This window comes from Puma concolor, chromosome B1, assembly GCF_028749965.1.
Source record: "Puma concolor isolate L17-30 chromosome B1, mPumCon1.1.hap2, whole genome shotgun sequence".
NCBI lineage: Eukaryota > Metazoa > Chordata > Mammalia > Carnivora > Felidae > Puma > Puma concolor.
The window spans coordinates 102,995,565-103,020,913 of NC_141670.1; the positions used below are offsets into that span (position 1 = coordinate 102,995,565).

The 25,349-nt window shown below is 35.3% G+C and overlaps 1 protein-coding gene across 9 annotated transcripts in view; it reads right to left on the reverse strand.

Moving 5' to 3' along the window:
• Window positions 1–399: 399 nt before the first annotated feature.
• Window positions 400–25,349, reverse strand: part of BLTP1 (bridge-like lipid transfer protein family member 1) — a 214,370-nt gene continuing 189,420 nt past the window's right edge. For 8 of the 9 annotated variants that reach the window (XM_086704284.1, XM_086704285.1, XM_086704289.1 and 5 more), the window contains 14 exons: window positions 21,812–22,012; window positions 20,410–20,589; window positions 17,816–17,953; window positions 16,803–17,060; window positions 15,533–15,683; window positions 14,998–15,155; window positions 14,705–14,897; window positions 14,255–14,472; window positions 10,743–10,994; window positions 9,847–10,050; window positions 7,910–8,104; window positions 7,361–7,495; window positions 3,464–3,629; window positions 400–1,138 (listed from right to left, as the gene is read on the reverse strand). In XM_086704284.1, the coding sequence (XP_086560410.1) occupies window positions 922–1,138; window positions 3,464–3,629; window positions 7,361–7,495; window positions 7,910–8,104; window positions 9,847–10,050; window positions 10,743–10,994; window positions 14,255–14,472; window positions 14,705–14,897; window positions 14,998–15,155; window positions 15,533–15,683; window positions 16,803–17,060; window positions 17,816–17,953; window positions 20,410–20,589; window positions 21,812–22,012 (2,666 nt within the window). In that variant the 3' untranslated portion in view covers window positions 400–921. Of the gene's footprint in view, window positions 1,139–3,463; window positions 3,630–7,360; window positions 7,496–7,909; window positions 8,105–9,846; window positions 10,051–10,742; window positions 10,995–13,444; window positions 14,119–14,254; window positions 14,473–14,704; window positions 14,898–14,997; window positions 15,156–15,532; window positions 15,684–16,802; window positions 17,061–17,815; window positions 17,954–20,409; window positions 20,590–21,811; window positions 22,013–25,349 lie in introns of those variants that run through there. The other variant, XM_086704291.1, reaches the window with a different exon arrangement.

Here is a 25,349-nt window from a genome sequence, read left to right on the forward strand (position 1 = left end):
TGCTGACAGCATGGAGCATGCTTGGGATTCTCTCTCTCCCTCCCTCTGTCTCTTAAATAAACTTAAAAAAAAAAAAAAAGAATAATGGCATGCCTGGGTTGCTCAGCTTGTTGAGCCTCTGACTCTTGATTTCAGTTCAGATCAGGATCTCACAGTTTGTGGGATTGAGCCCCAAGTCAGGCTCTGTGCTGACACCATGGAGCATGTTTGGGATTCTCTCTCTGCCCCTCCCCTGCTCTCACGTGTGTGCCTTGCTGTCTAAATAAATATATATATAGAACAATATCTAATATTTAAGCCTCTGCTGTGCCTCTTCCTGATTGCATCCTCCTTGAGCTAATCTTTATAAGGATTTCATTGTTGCAAGAATTATAAAAATAAGCTATCAAAACTACAGAGTGAAACGAATTATTGTGACTTTATTACAATAGTTACAAACAATATTTTAGTGGTATTCAATCATATCACAATTACTCAAACTATATACAAATAGGTATTTATACAAGGCTACCTTTTAAAAAAAGAAAAAACAATTAATGACCAAAAAAAATCACATTATCAGCAAGATTTTTCCTAAAAGTTATGGCCAATATCAAAGGAAATTCACAGTTACTCTGAAAATATTTTAAAGATGGAGGAATCATATTGCACATAATACAATTATAAACCCTACCAAGCAGATTTATATATTTTAATCTAGTTTTTCACAAAATTTACATTACCATGCAATACTTCACTGTATACAGAATGGTGGAACTAGAATAAACAGATTAACTTACAAACTCTCAATGTAATGACCACAAAATTAGAATTATTTTAATTTATAATGGAAATAAGTTTACTATACAAAAAGAAAAAACACTCCAGTGTAATAAAACTTAACGGACACAATCACAGTTTGTTCACAGATGAGTTACTTTTTTAGTGTTCTTCTTTGTCTTTTCCTTTCTTTTCCTTTTCATCCTGTAGTGCAGTACCAAGTTTTTTGATAAGAACTGAGAGAACTTTATCAAGTGGGTCCATGACTCCTCTTTGAAGCCATTTAGGAATTGTAGTCCTGGCATGATGGAAGCCCAGTTTTTGAAGAATATAATCAACACCTACTGGATCAATTTTTCTTCCAGTCCAAGAAATTAATCTGTAAGTATAAAAGTTATTTGGGAGTACAGTGCCCTAACACAGTCCTAAAGGTAGATTCAAGAACATCACTAAACCTCCATAATATGCTTAGGACAAAATATTCTCAGTAGGTGCATTTGAGTAATCTAAGCTACAATTCCTGGGTTCACTATAATAGCATTCACTATTATAAGCATCCTTGACAGCAGTGGACTAAATGAATCTCATTTTGATTTAGGCTTAAGTTACAGGGTCATCTTAATATTTAAAGAACATCTGGTTCATTCTAAAAGATGTTAACTTGATGGGAGGAATCCTTTTACAAGGTTTACAGATATAAAATTTATGACCCTGTACACTTAAAATACCTTACGTGTTTTGTCAGTTTTATCTCAATAAAACTGAGAGTTCAACATATGTGGCATAATGGTGGGGGGAAAAAGGCTAAAATGTATTGTTTGCTATGGGCTAAACGTGTCTGAAGGACACAGTTTTTTCCCTATTCCTGGCATTTCCTTCCTTAGAGAGGAATAGCCATTTGTGAAACACTACTGACCTTTCTCTGCTCCCTTATTGATGATTTATCTGTTTGACAAGTTAACAGAGGAACCATATAGTGTAGTTTAGTGCCCTCTTCCCTACCTTCTCTTAAGAGCCACTCATTTTGATCCGTCCCTTCATGCAATAGGTTTCTCAAGGACAGACTCCTAAATAGGTTAACCCAAGACTGTTCATGGCCGCCTGTAGCTAGGTGAGTTCACAGAGCTGTCAACTGCACAATTCTGGTGTACACCCGCCTCCACCCTGAGTTCTCCATCATGAAGGCCCTGTAGGTAAGTCCAAACTTGGACTTTGTAGTAGAAAGCCATTGTTTCCAGACATAGAAATCACATTCTCTGTTATGGGCCTTATCAGTATTAAAACTGCCATTTTGATTTGCAGCTGCCTCTCTCCCACTGTCTTAATTGCTTCTGAACTTGGGAAGGGAAAAAGAGGGTATTAAGCATTGATCTGCTAAAACTCTAATAGTTATAAGCATTTTGCATTAACTCATTTAACCATTGTAACAACCCTACGAGGTAGGTAATATTGTTTACCAATTGTTCATATAAAGCAACTGAGGCAGAACTAGGTTAGATCCTCTGGCCAAGATAATTTAGTTACCATGCTATCTATAAACCTGGACTTAGAGCCAGAGCTCTTCAACATGCTCTCCACCACTTTTTACCTTTTTAAGTTCAAATTAAAAGGTATTTAATTTCATCATAGATTTACAAATACAAAACAAATTTTCTAAGTAGTTTTCTGCATTAGAACCTCTGCAATATTTAATTCTGTTCCTGAGCACTGACACTGTTAATACTTTTCATGAGTATATGTACTATTAATTCATACCAAATTTTATTGAATACAAATTAACACAAAGTCACTACTTTGTTTTTACAAGAGTCTACTGTATAATGGATATTTTGTTAGTTTGGAATTATTTTGTGGCATAAATATGTCTGAATAACCTTATCTAAATGAAATCTGTATCATTATGCAGAAATATGCTAGAATTTTCTTATGATGACCTTTTTTTGATACCATTATTCCATGATTCAGAGAGTTAAAATTTCATTAGCAAAGCAGATGAAAGGAAAGGGAAAAATGATAGGAAGGTCATAAGTGGTAATCATAAACAAGGACACACAACTGCAAATATCACTAGTTATAGCAGCCATTATAAATGTAATTAAAACTAGAAAATACTACTGACATTTTAATATGAAAGTAAGTTGATGTAATTGGCATCATGATTGTATTAGAATATGACTCGGTAAATGAACCTGAATCTGACAGCATTAAAGTCAACATTTCAGGGATGGTTCTGTATTGCTTAGCATGCAGACGAACTATGACATTGCAGGTTCTATTACATTGTCATGACATATGTGAGAAATTGTAATAATTCCTTAATGTGTGGCTGCTACTGTATCTACCCAAACTTAGTAACAAAAAAGTTAACTGTAGGTACTTCAAACACCTGAAATTAATATCCTGGTAAAAACATAGCAGCAATGGTGGAAGTAGAGTTACTCTCATATTTTAGTGATTAACTGGAAGAATGTTACACAGTGGAGGATGCTGAGCTATTTGCAGTGTTTGTGCTTCTTTTGCCCTGACTAGAAGAACTTAAAAAAGCAGAAAGGAGCAGAAAGCATAGCCAGAAGTTAGAGATGTTATAAGTAGCTAACTTCTAAAAAGTTTTTGGTAAATCATATTTAACTTACTACATCATTTATAACCTTTTTCTCATAATAATCCTGTAGGATATAGGTAAATATATATACCTTCTACTTACCTAAGAGTGGGTTCTAGATGCCATGTGTTGCACATAAAATCTCTCCAGTCCACAGTAGTGTAAGTGATGCTGTCTTCTCTGTCTTTGTCAGAGGAATTGTCATCATGTATAATAATTGGACTTTTTTGTCCTGGTCGAGTAGATAAAATCCGAGGTGGAAAAATGGCTATGATGAAAATCATAGATTAATATTGCAAGTATATAATAAATTTATCTTAAATCACCATATGAATAGTGTAATTAGTTCCATTTATCATTTTACTTATGAACTGGCCAAAGCCTCATTTAATGATATTTCTGAAAAACTAGTATTTAAAAATAAGCCATAAACAAGTGCCAGTTATTGGTATTTCTTAAAGAAAGACAGTATTAAAGTTAACATATTTTTGAGGAATAGCATATATTTTATGTATATTTCTGTGCTTAACACTAATAGTAAAGAATGACAAGATTTGACAACAGGCATGGGGCACTAAAATTGACAGTTAATAGTTTCCTAAAGAATGACTATAGGTGGACATTTTAAATAGCTTTAAATGAGTGAACTGTATTATATGTGAATTGTGTCTCAATAAAGTGTATTACTCAGTAGTTTTAGGATGTAAATGTCTATATATATTTGAACACTGGTTCTAAGCTTTTTACATAAGCAGCCTTTCATTCTTATAAGTGCATACTCAAATGTTTTATGAAAGACAAGTTCTTTTTAAATTGGTGATCATAATATATATAAAATCAAAATCAAATCTGAAATATAGTTTTCATGTAATGTACTTTTAATAAATTTGTGTAGCCTGTTTTTAACTTTATTGTAGATTAGCAGCAGGGTAACACATGGACTGGGAATGAGCTTAGGAATAAAACTGTACTTATTGTCACACTATCACACCACATAAGAATATAGGCAGTTACTGCCTGCTCAGTTGCTCTTTTATTATTGGTAATGGTTATGGTGCTATAATTGATCTGATGTTATAGAAATATGTTGATTTGGTCTAGTCTTACATGCTGTTAATAATATTCTCTGGCATGTTTATACTTATTTTGGTCAAAACTAATTTCTTTTAGTTTTTAATAACAAAATATAACCGTTAACATATTTTTATTTATAACTGAAATCCACATAGATAATAACACTTGGTTACTGTAAGTCTGATAATCAAATTCCCATTTCCTCTTTCCCATGAAATGATATTAAACAAGTTTGTGTTTTTACTCTTAATTGAAAAATAATTTACATATATATTAGGGTCGGGTATACAACATAGTGATTCAGCAATTATATACATTTTGAAATGCTCACCACAAGCAGTGTATTAAAATTTTATTGATTATATTCCCTATGCTTTACTTTTCGTACCCATGACTTATTTTATAACTGGAAGTGTGTAGCTCTTAATCCTCTTCATCTGTTCCCCCTATCGTCCCATTCCTCTCCCCTTTGGGAGCCACCAGTTTGTTCTCAGTGAGTCTGTTTCTCTTTTGTGTGTGTGTGTGTGCAACAGTTTGTATTTAAAGATTTTTATTTATTTTTTTTTAAATTTTTTTTTTCAACGTTTATTTATTTTTGGGACAGAGAGAGACAGAGCATGAACGGGGGAGGGGCAGAGAGAGAGGGAGACACAGAATCGGAAACAGGCTCCAGGCTCTGAGCCATCAGCCCAGAGCCCGATGCGGGGCTCGAACCCACGGACCGCGAGATCGTGACCTGGCTGAAGTCGTACGCTTAACCGACTGCGCCACCCAGGCGCCCCATGTATTTAAAGATTTTTTAAAAAAATATGCACAGTTCATAGACCAAGACCAACACAGTATTTCGTGAAGTGACAAAGGTTTCACATAACTGTGAGAAAGAAATCTGGCAGGCTTTTATATACAGGTATACTAGAAAAGAATTCTGAACTTCACAGATTTACTTGGAATATTTTTCCACATTAAGTTCAAATATTAAGGCAGAGAGAAAAACAGGAGGATTACAATAGTGCCTGTTATATGTTGGTGCTATAAGTGAAGACTGGATCTACTTATATAAAGTATTTCCTATTAAATGATTTCAGTCATTTAAGTTTCAATTCCTGTCTCATAGATTTCTTTCAGTCATCGTTACTGATTTTACTCTCACTGAATTGTTGACACATCTAGATTTAATAGTAATGGAACAGCAATTCAATCTGTGCTATGCTGCTTTTGCATTTTTTTTTTAATAATCTGTTTTGTTCACCCAAACATTTATCATGAGCCTATTTTGAAATACTGCTAGAAAAATTTTATATTTATTCATGAAGAAAATGAAGTATTACAGGGTGATCTAAACAAATAGCATGTTTTCTAGGCAATTAAAAAAAAAATCACATCCTGGGGCACCTGGGTGGCTCAGTCGGTTAAGCATCCCACTTTGGTTTAGTCATGATCTCATGGTTCATGAGTTTGAGCCTCACATCGGACTCTGTGCTCACAGCTTGGAGCCTGGAGCCTGCTTCAGATTTGTGTCTCCCTCTCCCCTGCTCATGCTCTGTCTTGCTCTCTCAAAAATAAACAAACATTAAAAAAAAATTCTTTTTAAGAAAATCATGTCTATTGTTTTACCACTATATATTCATAGGTTTGTGCAATAAATACTTACTGGGTGAATAAAGACTATATATTTGGAAGGCATTCCATATCATTACATTTCAGACTACCTCATTCTTTTCAACAGCTACAGAGGATGGAATGGATTCTATTATATCCATTCTATATGGATATTAGGGTCACCACATGTTCCTTTAAACTTAAAAAATTCCGATTCTGTGTCTCCCTCTCTCTCTGCCCCTCCCCCGTTCATGCTCTGTCTCTCTCTGTCCCAAAAATAAGTAAATGTTGAAAAAAAAATAAAAAAAAAAATAAATAAATAAAAAGAAAAAAAAAGGGGCGCCTGGGTGGCGCAGTCGGTTAAGCGTCCGACTTCAGCCAGGTCACGATCTCGCGGTCCGTGAGTTCGAGCCCCGCGTCAGGCTCTGGGCTGATGGCTCAGAGCCTGGAGCCTGTTTCCGATTCTGTGTCTCCCTCTCTCTCTGCCCCTCCCCCGTTCATGCTCTGTCTCTCTCTGTCCCAAAAATAAGTAAATGTTGAAAAAAAAAATAAAAAAAAAAAAATAAATAAATAAATAAACTTAAAAAAAAAAATTTTTTAATGTTTATTTTTCAGAGAGAGAGAGAGAGAGAGAAAGCGAGAGAGAGAGAGAGGCTCCAGGCTCTGAGCTATCAGCACAGAGCCCAACGCGGGACTCGAAATCATGAATTGTGAGATAATGACCTGAGCCGAAGTCGGATGCCTAACCGATTGAGCCATCCAGGCGCCCTGCCATATGTTTCTTAATGGACAAACATGTAAGTTTCCAGTGAGTAAACCAATGTTAGCTAGCTCATAAAAACAAAACCCCACCAATGAGGTCTAAATAATTTATTTCTAAAAAGATAATGTTCTCTGCATTCTAACAGACTTATCTACTTAATTGAGTTTTCCCAATTATGTTTATAACTCATGCTACTTTATTATGTAGTTGTTTCTTTAGCCATTTCACTTTGACTAGCAGTGTTTCCTCAAAGAAATGTTCTTTCTCTTCTTTCTTTCTTTGATTCTCCTACAAGTCCTGATAATGTACATAGCTTATATGGAAACATTTGGTAAAGTAATAAAACACCATTCAGTGTGAGGTATATTTTGACTGTCATGTACATAGTAGATAGTCTGTCACACAGTTTTACCAATGTATTTCATTGATACATACAACTCATAAAGGACGGAGACACATTCCAGTCATTTTATCATTAGACCATAAAAATCCATATAAATGGCACTGACAACTGCCTTTCCTGAAGCTCAATTGAAAGAAAGAAAAAAGAACATGCTACCCACCTTTTTCTTTTTCTTTAAGGTAAGCTGACACTAAATCATGAAGGAACATGATGAGCTCAGCATCCATAGTCACACAAATATGATCAGTGAACTCTGTCACCACACTGCATTCTACCTTCGGCTTCAGGTTGGCATCTGCAATGGCAAAGTTCTATAGTAAAAGACTTAACGAAAGAAGTCCCTTTCTCTTAATAAGCGATTTTACATGGGTGCATATAAATGAATCCATTTAAATGCAACTACAGAGAAATGAGCAGTTTCTGTATGTGATTTACAAATGATGATAATTTACTAAGCACTTTCCAAATATGTACCATTTATTCCTCATAAAAACCCTATGAATGAGGTCCTGTTATTACTCCCCATTTTCCCAAAGAGAAAGAGGTACAAATAGATTAAATCATTTGCCAGAAGTCATACAGCTGATAAGAAAATTTGACTAAGCAATTTCATTACACTATATTAATATTACACAACCTGTGTGAACACAGTAATCTGAAGTTCCTTTAGAATTTTCTTAGTAACTTTAGAAACTATTTTTCCACATACCCTGTAATGAAGGTTCTTGTGGCTCTTGAACATGAATGGATTTAAATTCAAGCTGCATCCTTGGTAAAGCAAAGATAGTCTCTGTTTCATGATTGTAGCTAGAACCTCCTCTGAATCCACTCAACAAACTAGAATTTTTCACTGTAGTACTATTCTCAGTATTATTAGCATCAACATTACGAAGCAAGTTTAGCTCTATGTGGATAATAAAGACAAAAGGAATCAAATTAAACCAGTAAACATTGATAAGCATATAATTTTCACAGAATTTTTATCATTTTAGAAGCTGGAAAATAATGATTCACATTTTTAAAAATAGAGCCATATAAAGCTTTGGTCTATTTAAATATATTTATCTATTTAAATATATTTATTATCTATTTGTTTATATTTACAAATATAGTAATATGTTTATATATGTACAGTTTTATTTATATATGTATATATATACACATACACATATATATATGGTATATATATACTACATATATATATAGTGATTCTATCACTGTTCTCATGACTAAAGCTTTATAACATGACTTTGGATAAATCTATTTTGTTTTTATTTCTCAAACATTAAAATGTATATTATTTTTAACTAAATTCATGTTTAAATTTAAGAGTTTAATTAAGCTCAGAATTCTCCATAGACTGAATACCTTACTCTTTTTTTTAAGAGTACATTATTTATTTAAATTCAAGTTAGTTAACATACAGTGTAGTACCGGTTTCAGGAGTAGAACCCAGTGATTCATCACTTACATAAAACACCCAGTGTGCATCCCAACAAGCGCCCTCCTTAATGCCCATCACCCACCCACCTCCCCTTCAGCAACACTCAGTTTGTTCTCTGTATTTAAGAATCTCTTATGGTTTGCCCCCCCCCCCGTTTTTAATCTTATTTTTCCTTCCCTTTCCCTATGTTCTTCTGTTTTGTTTCTTAAATTCCACACATGAGTTTCATTCATATTGTGAATACTTTACTCTTAAGAGAATTTGCAATTAAATATGTTCCTGACTTTGAAATCAGGTAGAAGTCCTGATTTTCTCCAGCATATGTGCTATGGTTTTCTTATAAAAGTTAATAATTTTTTAGGTATATAGGTAGCAGTGAAGTTTGCTAATAGCCCCAACATGGTATACCAGCCAAAAAGAACTCCCTTCTCCAAAAATTCTATTGGAAGATAGAATAGTCAATACAGAATAGTCAATGCATACATAATCTTCTAATTTACTTCCTTATCCTTTTCTTCTCAGATTATTTTCAACAGTCTCTAACCCCTGGGATGACCTATTCCATAGTAACTTTTTCAATGGGACTTAAGTCATCTTTACAGTTTTGAAAGATGGTTATTTCTGTACAACATTCAAGTCTTCACGGGTCTGAATCTAGTCACCTTTCCAGGACAGATGACATGATTGGTAAAAGCCAGTACTATAAACTTGAACACAAAAACAACCACAAAATAAGAATTTTCCTGACCACATTATCACAAGATTGGTGATTCTAATCAAATGGAAAAATTCACCAAAAGTGCTCTTTTTAAACTTATTTCATAGGAATATTATTATTTAGCTTCATTTTATACCAACCATCCCAAACCTTAAGTTTGTGGCATTGTATTACTTAGTTGTGTAATAACTTTACCAAACCTCTGATATTTAGCATCACTACAAAAATATTTTAACTATAATAAAATTCATTTATTTAAACCAACTTTATTTTTGAATGTTTTCTTACATCTAAAATAGTGTCTAGTTTTTGAGATGTTGCACAACCAGGGTGGTGAATCATGTACATTAGTACTATGTCATCAGGAATAAAATGAAACTGATTTAAAATAAATGCAAATTCTCCCTCTAATTAAATTCTAAACACAGGTTAACAGGGCTCCAAATAGAGAAAACAAATCTCTTTAAAGAAATAAACTTTTAACCTTCATTTCTTGTGGCTGTAACATAATTGAACCATTCTTTCACACTTGCTACTCCATGGGGTGGATTCTCATGGCGACGCCTTGTTATCTTAGTTATTGTTGCCATAGGACTTTCCAAAGCACCACATGGTTTGGTAACCATGGTGTTATGGCCCAGATGAAAATCCAGCGTTTGTACAATATATGTAGAATGATCACTAGACCCTAGAAGAAAAAAAAAGGTTTCTTAATGTTAACAAGCTATATTTAGATGCAAGAAAATAGTTGTGGCTTTAGAGCAATAGACTTAGCTAACTCATACATAAGTAAGAAAGAGTGTAAAACTGAAGAGTAAGTGAGAAAAAAAATCACAAATAGGTTTTCTTTCTTTTAGTTATAACTTGATTTGTCCCCAGTAAGATGATGAGCATCAACCATTTTTTCTTTATTATTAAGAAACCACAGATTAAGAAATTAAAGCTAAAAGGAAGGAGGTTTATCACTGTAAATAGAGGTAAAAGCATAGCCTTACCCATAAAAGTTTTATAATAGTTTTGACTGACAGTTTCCTTAAACTACCACCATGTGTCTTTTATCATGTTTTTATAAGAAAAATTTACAATAACTTATTATGACTGTGGCCAGACACAGCGCAGAAACTTTAATTGCTTAAGAAACAGAATAAGATGGCAAGTTCAGAAGTAAGTGCTTAAGCATGTCCCAGACTATATTGACACATTGGCAATGAACTCCTTGACATGTCAAGTACATGAGAACAAACAGGGCTGGACTTCAGTAATATAAGAAAAACATACAAAAGATACAAGAAAGCAAAATTATTCTGTCGTTTATATTCATATCAGAAAGGTAAAAGTTAATCATAAGAAAAGGTAAAAGTTACAAATGTGTCCATTTACCATCTTCCCAGATTTTCTGAGCTTCAGTCCAAAAAGCAATATTTGGTTCTTCTAAGTGAAAAAGGGCCCAGGATTTTGAACGGAAATTTGGACCATGAAAACAAGCTAGTGTCATATGATTTCCATGTAAGCTCATTGATCCTCCAAACTGCATTCCATTTTCTGGTAATGGAATCTGAAATAAGGATATGTGGCATCCCGATACCACCTTCAATACTCCAGGCCAATGTCGATGATGAGCTGCATCAAGCACTGCAAGAAAACCAAAAACCACTTATCCTCAAGTGCCTCTCAAACATCCTGAATGGCAGGTGGAAAGGCAGCAGGTGGCTATTTTCTACAGCTGAAGTGATGCAGGTAAGGGATGAAAACAATCCAACACCTGGCTAACATTAAGCAGAAGCTGATAAAAATATAGTCTGGGAAAAGATGCTCATAAGGATGGATAGAATTAAGAAAAGTAGTAACTTGCTAATAATAATTACAACTAACATTTCTATAATGATTCATGATTTACAAAGTACTTGCATGAAATTTTATACAATTCTCACAATAATTCTGTAAATTAGGTATTTCATCTATATTCTTTTCTTTTTTAACGTTTTATTTATTTTTGAGACGGGGAGGGGCAGAGAGAGAGGGAGACAAAGAATCGGAAGCAGGCTCCAGGCTCTGAGCCATCAGCCCAGAGCCCAACGCGGGGCTCGAACTCACGGACCGTGAGATCGTGACCTGAGCTGAAGTCAGACGCTTAACCGACTGAGCCACCCAGGCGCCCCTCATCTATATTCTTTTCAATGAAGAAGAGAGGTTTAGTGAACCAGTGACTAGAAGACCTAGAAATCAAATGCAGATCTCCTGATTTTTTAAAATTCTCTTATACCCTTGCTACTCAAAAGTGGTCTCAGGACCAGCAGCATCAGCATCATGTGGCAGCTTATTAGAAACAGACTTTTTTTTTTTATTTAAAAAAAAAATTTTTTTTACCGTTTATTTATTTTTGAGACAGAGAAAGACAGAGCATGAACGGGGGGAGGGTCAGAGAGAGAGGGAGACACAGAATCTGAAACAGGCTCCAGGCTCTGAGCTGTTAGCACAGAGCCCGAACTCCTGGACCGCGAGATCATGACCTGAGCCTAAGTTGGACGCTTAACCGACTGAACCACCCAGGCGCCCCCTAGAAATGGAGACTCTTAAGTCCACCTTGTTCCTAATGTATCAGAATCTTCATTTTCATGAGATCTCCATGTGTTTCAGATGCACATTAAAGTTTGAGAAGCACTAGTTATATTTCTGACTTATCCCAATAATGTCCTTTTTGATTGTTTTCCACAACTCTCATTCCAGATCCAACCAAGGATCATACATTGTATTTAGTTTTATGTGTCTTTAGTTTCCTTTAAAACAATTCCCTATGCCTGGGTTGTTTTCCATGACAAGGACTTTTTTGAAGAATCCAGGCCAGGCATTTTGGGGAACATCTCTCTAATTTGTAATGTGCCTGACACCAATTCTAGTTTAAAGGAAATACAGAAACGAGAGGAACAAGATAAATGAAACCACAAGGAAACAACTGAAAAAAAAATCTAGAAGGATATTCTGTAGGAAAATTGGCCAAGTCTCTTCAACAAGTCAGGTCATAAAAAAAAGGACTATGCTGATTTAAAAGAGAGTAAAGGAACATAACCAGATTTAAATTGGGATCTTTAATTTTATATATATGTGTGTGTATGTATGTATATACATACATACATACATACACACACACACACCGATATTACAACTGATTTGTCCAAACCAGTATACATATATAGCCCTCAGAAGGCTAGAGAAGATAATTAGCAAAATGAAAACTGGATATTGTTCACTAGAAAAGGTTACGAAACAGTATGAACAATATTTTGGTAAAAAGCACATGTGTATATAGGTTCATAGAAAATTATCTGAAAGCATATAAACTGTTCAGAGTGTTGATTTCTGGATGGAATGTGAGGTTTCTATTTTTTGCTTGTATTTATTTTCTAGGCTTTTCCAGTGCATATGTACTGCTTCTGTGATTATAAAAAATTATATTTTAAGTTTATTTTGAGAGTGAGAAAAAGTGCACATGCTTGAGTGGGGGATAGGGAGAGAGAGAATCCCAAGCAGGTTCCATGCTCTCAGTGCAGAGCCTTACATAGGGTTTAATTTCACAAACGGTAAGATCATGCTCTGAGCCAAAACCAAGAGTCAGATGCTCAACCAAGTGAGCCACCCAGGCGCCCCTAAAATATTATTTAAAATTATCCTGATTCTGACTACTTTTCACCACTTTTACCTCTCTCTAATTAAAGCCACCATCATTTGTTGCCTGAACTCTTCCAATGGTCTCCTTACTGTTACTATGTGTCCAATAATGGTAATGGTAATTACTGTGATGGTCTCTACTTCCACTCTTAACCACCTATAGTCTATTCTCTACACAGCAGCCAGAATGATTCTCTAAAAAGGAGTATTTTAAGAGGTTAGTTGAGCATCCAACTCTTGGTTTCACCTTAGGTCATGATCTCACAGTTTGTGAGATCGAGCCCCTTATCGACAGCCCAGAGCCTACCTGGGAATCTCATTTTCTCACTCTTTCAAATAAATAAAATACCCTTTTAAAAAAAGTTTAAGAAAAAGTAAATCAAATATCAAATCTGTTCAGAACTTTCCAATGGAGCTATCCATCATATTAAAAATATTATGAATGTGGCCATTCATGTCCAACATTTTCCTGCTTGCTCACTTTGTTCCAACAAAGTAGCCACCTTAATCATCCTCAAATAAGCCAACTTTCTTCTGTAGGAGCTTTGCACTCTTCAGTAGGCCCCTATGCGTACAACTCTCTTTCCCAGAAGAGATCTTTCTAGTCTAGATCTTTCACTTCAGAAAAGGCTTCTCTGAACCCCCTTTTTACACTAGCTAGCCTCACACACTAGAATTCTTTATCTCTTTTCCCTGCTTTTTCAGCACGTCTTTCTACCTGAAATTACCTAGTTAGTAAATTAACTATGGTCTATCTCTCCCATTAGAACAAAGTTTTATGTGGGTAGGAACTTTGTCTACTAGTAGATCTCCTATGCCTAAAACCATGCTTAAGAACATAGCTGATTTGCTGATTGAATTACTGAGTGAATATCTGCCTAATATGACACATCTAATAAATCCAAACTTAGACATTCTGATTACACAGCCCAAGCTCTAAACCAGAACACAGTATTGTCATAGTTAGTATTCAGGAGCATGGAGTGGGTATGGTTATGGGTGAGTTTGGCAGGGGGGAGGAGATAATAAATGATGGCTTCCCAAATGATGGCCTTTAATTCCATTGATGGGCAGGAAATCAGGTACTTTGCTGAGTGAAAAGAATAAAAAGCATATGAACCACTTTGTAAGTATGATATATAGGTAGTATATATATTAAATTAAAATTGTAACACAACTTTTAGTGAAAGATAAAGCATATATAAAGGCTGAGTTCTAATTCTTACATTGTTCTTGTGAACTTTTCTCTAAGTTATTTGTCATTGTCTTAGGTGGAAGATATGGAACAGGTCCCCAGGTAGACAGAGCTCGTTTGCTGGTGTCAAACTGTTGTGTGAAAAATTCCTGGAGTTTCATTCCTATTTTTATCAGGTCCGGTGTAGTTGATCTTGATATCATTACTTGGAAAATATCCCACTTCAGATCTCCATGGACAAATATTTCACTAAAGCATAAAACAGAGTATCATATATCTTATACAAAACAGCTAAAAAAAACCAAACAAAACAAAAACCAAACTCCCTTCTTCACCCACCCAGCTTTTTCATTCATATTGTTGCATAATAGAAAATCATTTTACAAGAAAAGTGAATTGTTTGTGTTTTCTAACTGGATGAGAGAAAACATGTTAGGAGCAGTCCTATAAAGTGTTCAAAAAGTAACATTTTACTAAATACCTCTTATCAGTCATGCTTGAATCCAGTGTATTATACAGATTTACTTTCCATTCATCCTGAAGCTTGAGATCAGCATTACTGAAGATACCCATGAGGATACTTGAGCCCATGTAATCAACACGAGCTTCTGTAGAACCCATAGTAATCTGAATTTTGTGACTGGGTTGCTGATTTGGATGTTCAGAAATATGAGCTAAAATAGAAACAATAATTACTTTTCACAGAAATGCCTACTGGGAAACCCCAAAATCAATTTTAAAAAACTTGTTTTCAGTTGTAAAATTTCAACATACCAACCATCTCCAAAGCATTGACATCTATGGTCCCTCCCACTACTCCTCCTTTAGAATCTAACTGTGATCTTCCCAGGCCAACAGACATGCTTATCTCTCGATCTCGGTTACTTCCTACTGACAGACGGCCCTGACTCTTCAAACCACTAGTTGTCCACCTGAAAAAAAAGAAAAAGGGTTTATTAAGCTTTCAGTGTCATGAATTAAAACAGGAGTTAGAGGATTTTAAAAAGTTTGACAAAACATTTCTTACAAAAATTGTGGTAAATATTTGAATATTAATATTGATGATAAAGCTTTTTTACCTAGCAAATTACACTATTTATAATTTTCTCTTTTTAGAATACATACTCCATGTTGTTTTAGATTACGTATCTTTGATAAGGCCACTTTCAGGATAAAGCAATTTACATCTTTTTTCTACTGTCTTTACTGTCTCAAACATTTCAGTATTAAAAAGGTTTTAAATTGCTTTACTACAATATAAGAAAAATTACAACTAATGATTAATTTTCCTTTTATCTGAATAGCTTACGTTGTATTTCCCATTACATTACTCATATTCATTTGAACATTTAATTGCTTCAAGTTGATGGCAAACACGACCAATGTTTCCCATGGGGTCCCTTGTTGGCTTGCTGTTTTGTTTGATTTGTTAAAAGGAGTTGATGTTTTTGAAAGTGAATCTAAAAATAGAAAAATCAAAAGCATATTCATTCACATAGATGCATGGACAATTAAAAATTATCACTCTTATCACTATAATCCCCAAAATAAAAATATGGTATTCTGAATTAAAACCTAACATTTAATATCTGCCACATTGCCTCTAAAGTACTAGCTACCATTTACTGAATGAGTGTTCAGTAAGGGCTGATAGTCTTACTTCTTGAAAGCTCATAAAGTCCCGTATGATCTCCATTTTCTGTGAGGAAATTCAGATGTGCGTGGGATACAGCAACACAGATCATCACCCTCAGATTTGCTTAACAAAGGAGAAAATCAGAAGGTGCTGCTGCCAAATAGAGGACCTGAAGGCAGGGACTATTCTGAAATGCAGACACCTGCTGAGGCACCTGTCTTCTGGGTTCCTGTGGGCTCAGTGTGTATCTTGAATCCTTCATTTACTCATCATACTCTAAGCTTGTGACATGAACTACATCACTTTTATATGTTAAGACATAAACAGTGCTGAACATATAAAAGAGTTCAAGAAACAGTGGCTGAATAAAAAGAATGACTGAATGAATAAATACCAAAGATTAACATTTTCAATATCAGACATATTTAACAACACTGTAGGTTGGTATTACTTTTTTTTTTTTTTTAGTTTACTTATTTATTTAGAGAGAGAGTGTGCACATCCAAGTAGAGGAGGGGCAGAGAGAGAGGAAGAGTGAGAGTCTTAAGCAGGATCTGCGCTGTCAGTGCAGGGATCGAATTCACAAACTGCAAGATCAAGACTTGAGCCAAAGTTGGATGCTTAACAGACTGAGCCACCCAGGTGCCCCAGTTGGTTTTACTTCTGAGAATAAGGGTACGATGTGGAGCAAACTAACAATATGCTCATTCCTCTCTCAAAACTACTAGCCATCCACCTACCTCTTCTGCTGGCAAATACTTTGAAGTGTTTGTTGTTTTGTTTGGGTATTCCACCCCCCACCCCCCAACCATAATCATCTTCCATAAAAGTCTGCAAGAGTATATTTTTCTACAGTTGAGGCAAAAATCTGAGAGTAATGAATTAAGATTTTTATATTGGGGGCATTGGGTGGGGATACTGACAACAAAGAGAGCAGTGTTACCTCTTCGGGGAACTGAAGAATCAGACACGCTCCTTGATCTTATGGAAGCTGGGGACTTTAGGCTCTGTGCTGCTGTCCCTGGTGACATGGTGCTGTTTGTCATATGTTCATTGAATACGTTAGGTGACTGAGGCATGTGGGTGAAGGAGGCTGACTGACTAGGCTGCTCCCAGGTCCTGCAGTAAGCTTTTCTTGATGATTCTGGAGAAAGATGTTGGCTTACCCCTTCAATGGAATCAGGTGTCCCTGGGCCAGATGCTATTAGGAAAGTGGAAAACAGAAACAGAATTAACCAGGGTAGAGTCTCCATCTTATAAAATAATAAATTTCACCACTCCACCATTTATAATTATATATGCCTTCTAGTTCTTTATTTGGTAACTGTACAGTAATTTATGGTTTGCAAAATACCTTCCAGCAAGTTATTATTTAATTCTTACAGAAACTCATGAAAAGGTCAAGACAGGTCCATTTTATAGATGAGGGAATAGACTCAGACCTGGATTTCTAATATTTTCTACTGTATCATGCCAACTCTTTCACTTACACACTATACTAGTACAACAATATGTAAGTCCTAGAGAAAAAATGCAGGCAATATGGTAACATGTCCCCAACATTTTGTTTTTCATGCTTAACTAACCAGATTAACTTGCCAACATTTTGTTTTTCATGCTTAACTAACCAGATTAACTTGGATGGTTAAATGTATTTCTGCATTTCAGATTTTACAAAGATTACAGAATAATTACAGAATATAAGTCAGCTGAATGTAATCTCTGAAAGGGCAAGCTTTTTGTGATCTCCAGTACTAATGTATCCCCAATGGTTAGTTAGCACATTAGAGGCGCTCAATAGACATTTATTCAGTGGGTGAATGAATTGCATGGTGCAACTTAACAAGTTGTTGCACAACTTAACAAAACTTGTGTTATCAATCCGAGGTTCTTGTTATTATTGTAATCGTAATTAAAAGCAACCTAAGTATAATTACAGTTACATAACAAGCTTACTTGGCAAATTTATAGTTTGGTCTCCAAGGAATAAGCGTCTTGCAATACTTCTCCTATACCAGGCTCTTGGAAATGCCAGAATTTCACTGAGTCGACGCATATCATATTTAAAGGAGGCAGATCCTATATCGCAGACAGCTGATGAAGAAATAAATAAAATCTGTTAGAACAGATTTCCAAAACTTTAAAAGTCTTTTCACATGGTAAGCATAACATGACATGTTACACAACTAATTAATGAAATATCAAAATAAGTTACATGGTATGATTAGTAAGTGATATTTGTTCTTGCACAAATGATTAAAATAGCACATTCTTACATTATTCCATTTCCTTTTTTGAGGTGAGGGCAACTTGAAATTCTTTCATCACTTTATCGTGAAATTCTGAGAGGTTCTAAAGATCAGACTTATTGACAGCTTTCAACTTTAACATAGAGCTCTTCTCAAATATGGAAATTGAATAATCAGGATGGGCAGGGGATACAAATTTCCTCAAAATTAGTTGCAAACTAAACAGTGTGTGGCAAGAACTACTATTTTCCTTTTAGACTTGTCAGTCTGAAAGCATTCTTCTGATGGCCACCTCTTGGGGTTCTGTTCTGAGCATTCTGTTGCTCCTGCTTTACGTGCTCTTCTGTTCCTCTGCATAGCTTCTGTAGGATTTACACACCAGTGTCTCCCAAATCTAACATTTCTGTCTCAGCCCAAGTCCGTACCCACACAGCCAATCAGCCAGTTGTCTACCAGACTCTCCCACCTAAATGTCCTATTAGGCACTTCTTTACTTTCTAAGTTGATGATGGTCCATTGCCCCTTCTGTCACCTAAGCTAAAAGCTTGAGGCACCCCTGTCTTCTCTATCGCTCCTTACAGTTTGTCCTCAAGCATGTAGATTCTCTTATAGTTCTCTTAAAATCATTCCCTCTTCTTTTTTTACTGTCACGGCTCAGAGCTTTATCCCCTATTGCTTGGTCTATTTCAACAGCCTTTGCAAGCATCTTTCCATTTTTCATGCTACTGTCAACTCTCTTTTTTTTTTTTTATTTTTTTTTTTTAAATTTTTTTTTTCAACGTTTATTTATTTTTGGGACAGAGAGAGACAGAGCATGAACGGGGGAGGGGCAGAGAGAGAGGGAGACACAGAATCGGAAACAGGCTCCAGGCTCTGAGCTATCAGCCCAGAGCCCGACGCGGGGCTCGAACTCACGGACCGCGAGATCGTGACCTGGCTGAAGTCGGACGCTTAACCGACTGCGCCACCCAGGCGCCCCTCAACTCTCTTTTTAAAACACCAATCTGAAGCATCTTCCCACTTTTTTTTTTTAATGAAAACATGTTTATTTTATAATCCACATACAATTTTTTTGTGTAGTAAGAACACTTAAAATGAGATCTGTCTTCACAGATTTTTAAATGTATAATACAGTACTGTCATCTTTAAACACAATGCTGTCAACCTTTTTCTTAAAAACTTCTAATGGCTTCTCACTGCCCAAAGGATCAGAACCTTGTTCTTTTAGCCTGGCATCTGAGCCCCCTACAATCTAGTCCTGGTCTATTTTGCCAGCTTTACCTCTAGCCGATTCCTCTCTCCTCCTGGACATTCAACCATACAAACAGTTAAATGTTCAGTTACGCCTGTGTTTTGCTTCGGTGAACCAAAGTATGATCCAAAAGCATACTTTCTGATGCTTTTGTACCATTATATAACATGTTATTATAGCCAAGAATTTTCTTACATAATTTTGAAAATCTGGCCCAAATATCATTTCTTTTGTGAAGCATTGTCTGATCTCTTAAATAAAACTATTTTTTCCTCCTTTTTATATAAACCTCCATTACAGCATTAATCCCATGACAGTGTCATTTATTTTTCTACTTATAAGACCTTGCCTATTCATGCCTGTACCCTGAATCATTGAGCAGAGTGCCTTGCACAAGTTCACTGTTAAATATAGGCTCAATGTATGTTTGTTGAATGAATATTGGGTTAAAGTATACTTACTATATTTCTGCAGTTAACTTTAAACATTTTCATTAACGTAGTACTCCAAATTCTTCAAAATATTCCATATGCATTTAATTTTAAATACTCAAATCACAATATAAAGAAAACGTGCAAGTGATTTGCCCACAGGTACATAGCTAGTGACAAAGCTAGCAATATACATGCATACAATATACATGCATACATGATCTTATGAAACCAAGTAAAAATTATTTACCCCTCATCCTTCATTAGTGTTTTAAGGATTTACAATCAGAAAATTAATTTAAACTAATAAGTCAGAAATTTTACCAATTCATGTTAGAGAAGCAAAGAAAAGAAGTGATTTTCAGTGATTTAATTAGGCATATATTGGCCTTTGGGTGGTATTTCTATGCATTTATCTAGAAAGCATATTCCTAACATTGATTACTTAGACTGAGATAGTACATTAGGCTGGACTGTTATTCCTCTCCTTTAAATCCTATATCACTAAAAGCTTAATATTATTAAATATATTTAATATTTAAACATTGTAAAAAAAAGGAGGCCCTTACTTAATTCTGAAAAACAGTATTTTAATTAAAAAACTATAAAGTTAGGTACCAGATATATTGATTAGTGTAGTGTCCATTTTGCTTGCAGACTTGCTTACAGACTGACTTTCAAAAAATGAGGCACCTCCTGAACGCCTTATCCGAGACAAACTCACTTTTACAAATTCAAGGTTTATACTGAGTGAGTCTTTTCGACCAGTGACTGAAGTGGGTTCTTCATCCACATTCCCTTTAAAAAATAAAAAAAACACAGCACACACACACAAATATACATGTACATATACATACATACATACAACTATCTAGTTATATGAAATTATCTAATATACTGGAATATACCGTCAATTGAAATCATTTGAAGTGAGGTAAAAGTTTAAGAATGATCTAATGAGCATTCTTGACAGTCGTTTAATAGTTTCAAGCCCATGAAAAATAGTGATGATTTTCACAACCCTTCTCCAATAAAAGCAAGACTTGACATGGAGAATATGTTTTTGTTATCTAAGTAAATCAAGAGAAATTCACTAATATCAATGTCTCTTACATTTTTAGTGATAAATCTTCATTTTAATTAAACAATTTTTTTAAATGTTTATTTATCTTAGAGAGAGACAGAGTGCGAGCAGGAGAGAGGCAGACAGAGATGGAGACAGAATGAGCTGTCACAGCACAGCACAGAGCCTGATGCAGGGCTTGAACCCATCAACTGTGAGATTATGACCTGAGGAAGTCGGAAGCTTAACCGACTGAGTCATCCAGGCATGCCAAATCTGCACTTTAAAATGACAGTGAAATTTAAGGAGGAGGAGGAGGAGGAGGAGGAGGAGGAGGAAGGGGAGGAGGAGGAAGGGGAGGAGGAGAAGGGTTTCAGTTTAAATTGACAAATGTGATGCACACACTTAAAAAATTTACTATTTGTATAATACAATTTCTTATACGAATAATGATTTGGCAAAACATTTAAATAACATAAATATCCTTTTAAATCAAAAGATTATTGTGCTGCATATAGCACTTATGAAATACTCAGAGTTTTAAAATTCTTGTATAATCATCTAAACTATTTATTTTATATTCTACTTATTATGTAGAGACAGAATAGATAGCAACAAGAAAAATAAACTTTCTGATCTTGTTTTATATGCATTATTAAAGGTGTTATGATTCCTGAAAAGATCCAAGCTTGAAAAGGTGCTATAGGTGCAGCTGGGTAGCTCAGTCTGTTGAGCGTCTGACTTCGGCTCAGGTCATGATCTTGTGGTTTGTGGGTTCGAGCCCAGTGTCAGGCTCTGTGCTGGCAGCTCAGAGCCTAGAGCCTGCTTCAGATTCTGTGTCTCCCTCTCTCCCTGCCCCTCCCCCACTCACTGTCTATCACTCTCTCAAAAATAAATAAACATTAAAAAAAAAAAAGTTGCTTTAAATTAAAAAAGATGCAAACACTCTAAGTATACCTAGTCCTCCTGATCCAGGAGTCAGCCCAGAAACAGCAGTTTTTTGTTTCCCTGCTCCATATGGATGAAATACATAAAGGGAAAAATCAGACATGCATGCAGTGAAGCTCAAACCAGATGAACTACTGCTGGAACTGGTTAGATCTGACTGACTACTACTGTGTCGACTTCTGCCAAGAGGGCTGCCTAGTCCTGATGAACCTGTAGTGAACACAAGAAATGCAAAAATTACAAGCCACAGAAAAATTTAAAAGCCTGTCACTTAATACATTCTTATGAACCAAACAAGACTTGAAATTAAAATGGAAATACTCGGGGCGCCTGGGTGGTGCAGTCGGTTAAGCGTCCGACTTCAGCTCAGGTCACGATCTCGCGGTCCGTGAGTTCGAGCCCCGCATCGGGCTCTGGGCTGATGGCTCAGAGCCTGGAGCCTGCTTCCGATTCTGTGTCTCCCTCTCTCTCTGCCCCTCCCCCATTCATGCTCTGTCTCTCTCTGTCTCAAAAATAAATAAAACGTTAAAAAAAATTTTTTTAAATGGAAATACTCAAACATTATTAACTGATCAATACATTTAAATCCTTGAAATGAAAATAAAGACTTAGATGTACTTTGCAATTAATTTATTCTATAAACCACGGTTGAATAGTCTGTTCATCTTTGAAACATTTATACATATGTTTTGGCCAACTCCATGGTTTCCTGTTACTTTTCTCCTTTGTTCCACTGGAAGCAGGCAGTGGAAGAGGTACAAAACAGTTGAGGCTAAACAAAGGGGGAGGAGAACTGTAAAAAGTCCAAATCATATAACTAGAGTCCACATTTCAGTAGCAAGCAGTGGAAATAGAGGAAGGTACACAAATACAGAAAGTTAAAGGTCTCTTTTCCCTGAGAAAGCCTCACTGGCAACACTTACCATGGGTGGATACGCTAATTCAAAATACGCTTTAAATGTACAAAATATGAGTAAAGCATCTGAATAGAACATTATATGAGTTTGCTGATAATTCTGAAATGTGTTTCTCCAAAATATATAGACCTCCTTTGAATTCATATTGCAACTGGTTACTTGACATCCTACTAGAATGTGTCACAGGCATTTAAATCTTATCATGTCCGAAACTGAACTCTTGATCTTTATCTCCAATCTGTTTTTTTTCCAGGGTCTCCCATCTCCAGTAAGTGACATTTCCAAGCAAACAGCTCAACCAGAAACCTGGGGGTTATTTGTCATCCTTCCCACTTCTAACTCCCCATCATGCAATTTATCACCATATCATTACTATGTCTGAGGGCATTTATCAAGACTGTCCATCTCCCGTATTTCACTATTACTCTAGGCTAAGCAATAATCAGTTCTGGACTGCTGAAATGGCCAACTGTTCTCCCTGCTTCCTTCTACTCTTGTTCTCCTCCAATCAGCTCTCACACTGTAGCCACTCTAGTGTTCTAAAGGGATAAATCAGAATCACATGTACTTTTCTGCTTAACTCTTCAATGGCTTCCTCACAAGATCTGGCTGTATCTTAGCTCTTTAAAATCTTTTTCAAAAGCCAGTCCACCTTTTGTTTGCCACACTCTACTTACACTTGTATTTCTGTTTTCATTTTTTAAACTTGCCAAATTCTTTCTTGCCTCATGGATTTTGTATTCTCTACCTAAAGTGTTCATAACCCCAACTCTCTGCTTAGCTAATTGATACTCGCCGACTTCCCATTTCCACTTAAAATATGTTTGTCTGCTTATTATCTGTTTCTCCAAATTCAACTTATGTTCCACATTAGCAGGGACATATCTGCTAGTGAGGTTCACTACCATATATCCAACCTAGCACTTAGCCAGACCCCAGTAAAGTTCAACAAAGACCCTCTGAAAGAATGGATACTGTCATAACCTATACTTCTCATACATTTATTCTCATCATCATTCCTTCCTGCATGTTTTATGATGATAAAATGAGGGATGCTACTTCATTTTTCTTTACTTTCTCAAGAATCAAAATGTGGGCATAACAAATAGTCACTCATTTCATATTCTTTTCACTACATATACCTAGCACAGCACATATATACTGTTATAATAATTTAAGTATCAATACTTTGTGACATTTTGTCATTATGAAAAAATGAATATTCCAACAGAGAAATGGACATAGGCATATTTATCCCCCTCCCTCATTAGCCAATAAAGTAATAAGACATAATAAAATCCCATTTTTAGTCCATCACATTAACCAGTGATTAAAAATAAATTTAAAGCATAATGTTGGGAAGAATACAGTGAACTTGGTGTCTACACACACTGTGGTGAGGATGCATAAATCTTATATTTAAGATATATTTAAATCTTTTATGTTTAAAATATAAATCTTGGGGCGCCTGGGTGGTTCAGTCAGTTAAGCGTCCGACTTCAGCTCAGGTCATGATCTCACGGTTTGTGAGTTTCAGCCCTGCATTGGGCTTGGTGCTGACAGCTCGGAGCCTGAAGCCTGCTTCCGATTCTGTGTCTCCCTCTCTCTGTTCCTCCCCAGCTCGCACTCTATCTCTCTCTCTCAAAAATAAAGATTAAAAAAATTTTTTTTTAATAAAATAAAATATAAATCTTTATATTTAAGAAGAGGAAAACATACCAAACGCTTTAAAAATGTCTACTCTCTCTGACTCAGGAGTTACACTTTTAAGAGTTTATCCTAAGGATGTTAATTTATATACAAAGATATTCATCTCAATATTACTTACAAAATAGAAAACAAAAAGCCCAGGGAGTCTCAAATATGTGATCAAAATGACGGAATATCATGCAATCATTAAAGTTATTTACATGTGAATATTTAATAATTTGGGAAAATCTGTATTTTAAGTTTTTAAAAGATACATAGAAGAGTTCATATTTAAATTTTGCCTAGGAAGAAGACTATCTATAAAAATGCTGGAAAGTAAGTAGGAAGTGATAATACTGGTTGTTTATTATAAAAGGATATTATTATTTTCATTTTTAGCACTCTTCTGTTTTCTGTATTCTTATAATGAACGAGTTAATTTTATAATCAAAAAATAGGTTTACAAAAATGGACACTACCAATCCAATATTTTGTTGACTGCAACACAATTCCAGCAGCAATATTTTGGAGCTAAGTATGACAGTGGGCAACCACATTAGCAAAAGTCATTTCTAAAATATTAACTTTTGTTTTCCTATTTTATGGTGAAACTTTCAAAGATTCACACAGCAACCAAATGCTTTGCCATTTCCCCAGTGTCTTTTGACATTGTCAAATATCCTCTGGGGGCAAAATCACCCCTGGTTATGAACCATTGTTTTAATGATAGTTCTCTTATTCATAAGTATCCATTTCATTCATTGTAGTCTCTTAAGAATAAAATCTTTGTGATTTGCATATGTGATGTATGATTTTTACGGCAGAAATGACAGCTTTAATATATTAGTGAACAGTAACTGTCTCACCAGGAAATCATAGGTTCTGTCTTAAAAACAAAACCTTTCATAAAGTGGACATTTGAGTCAGGCAACAAAATTTAC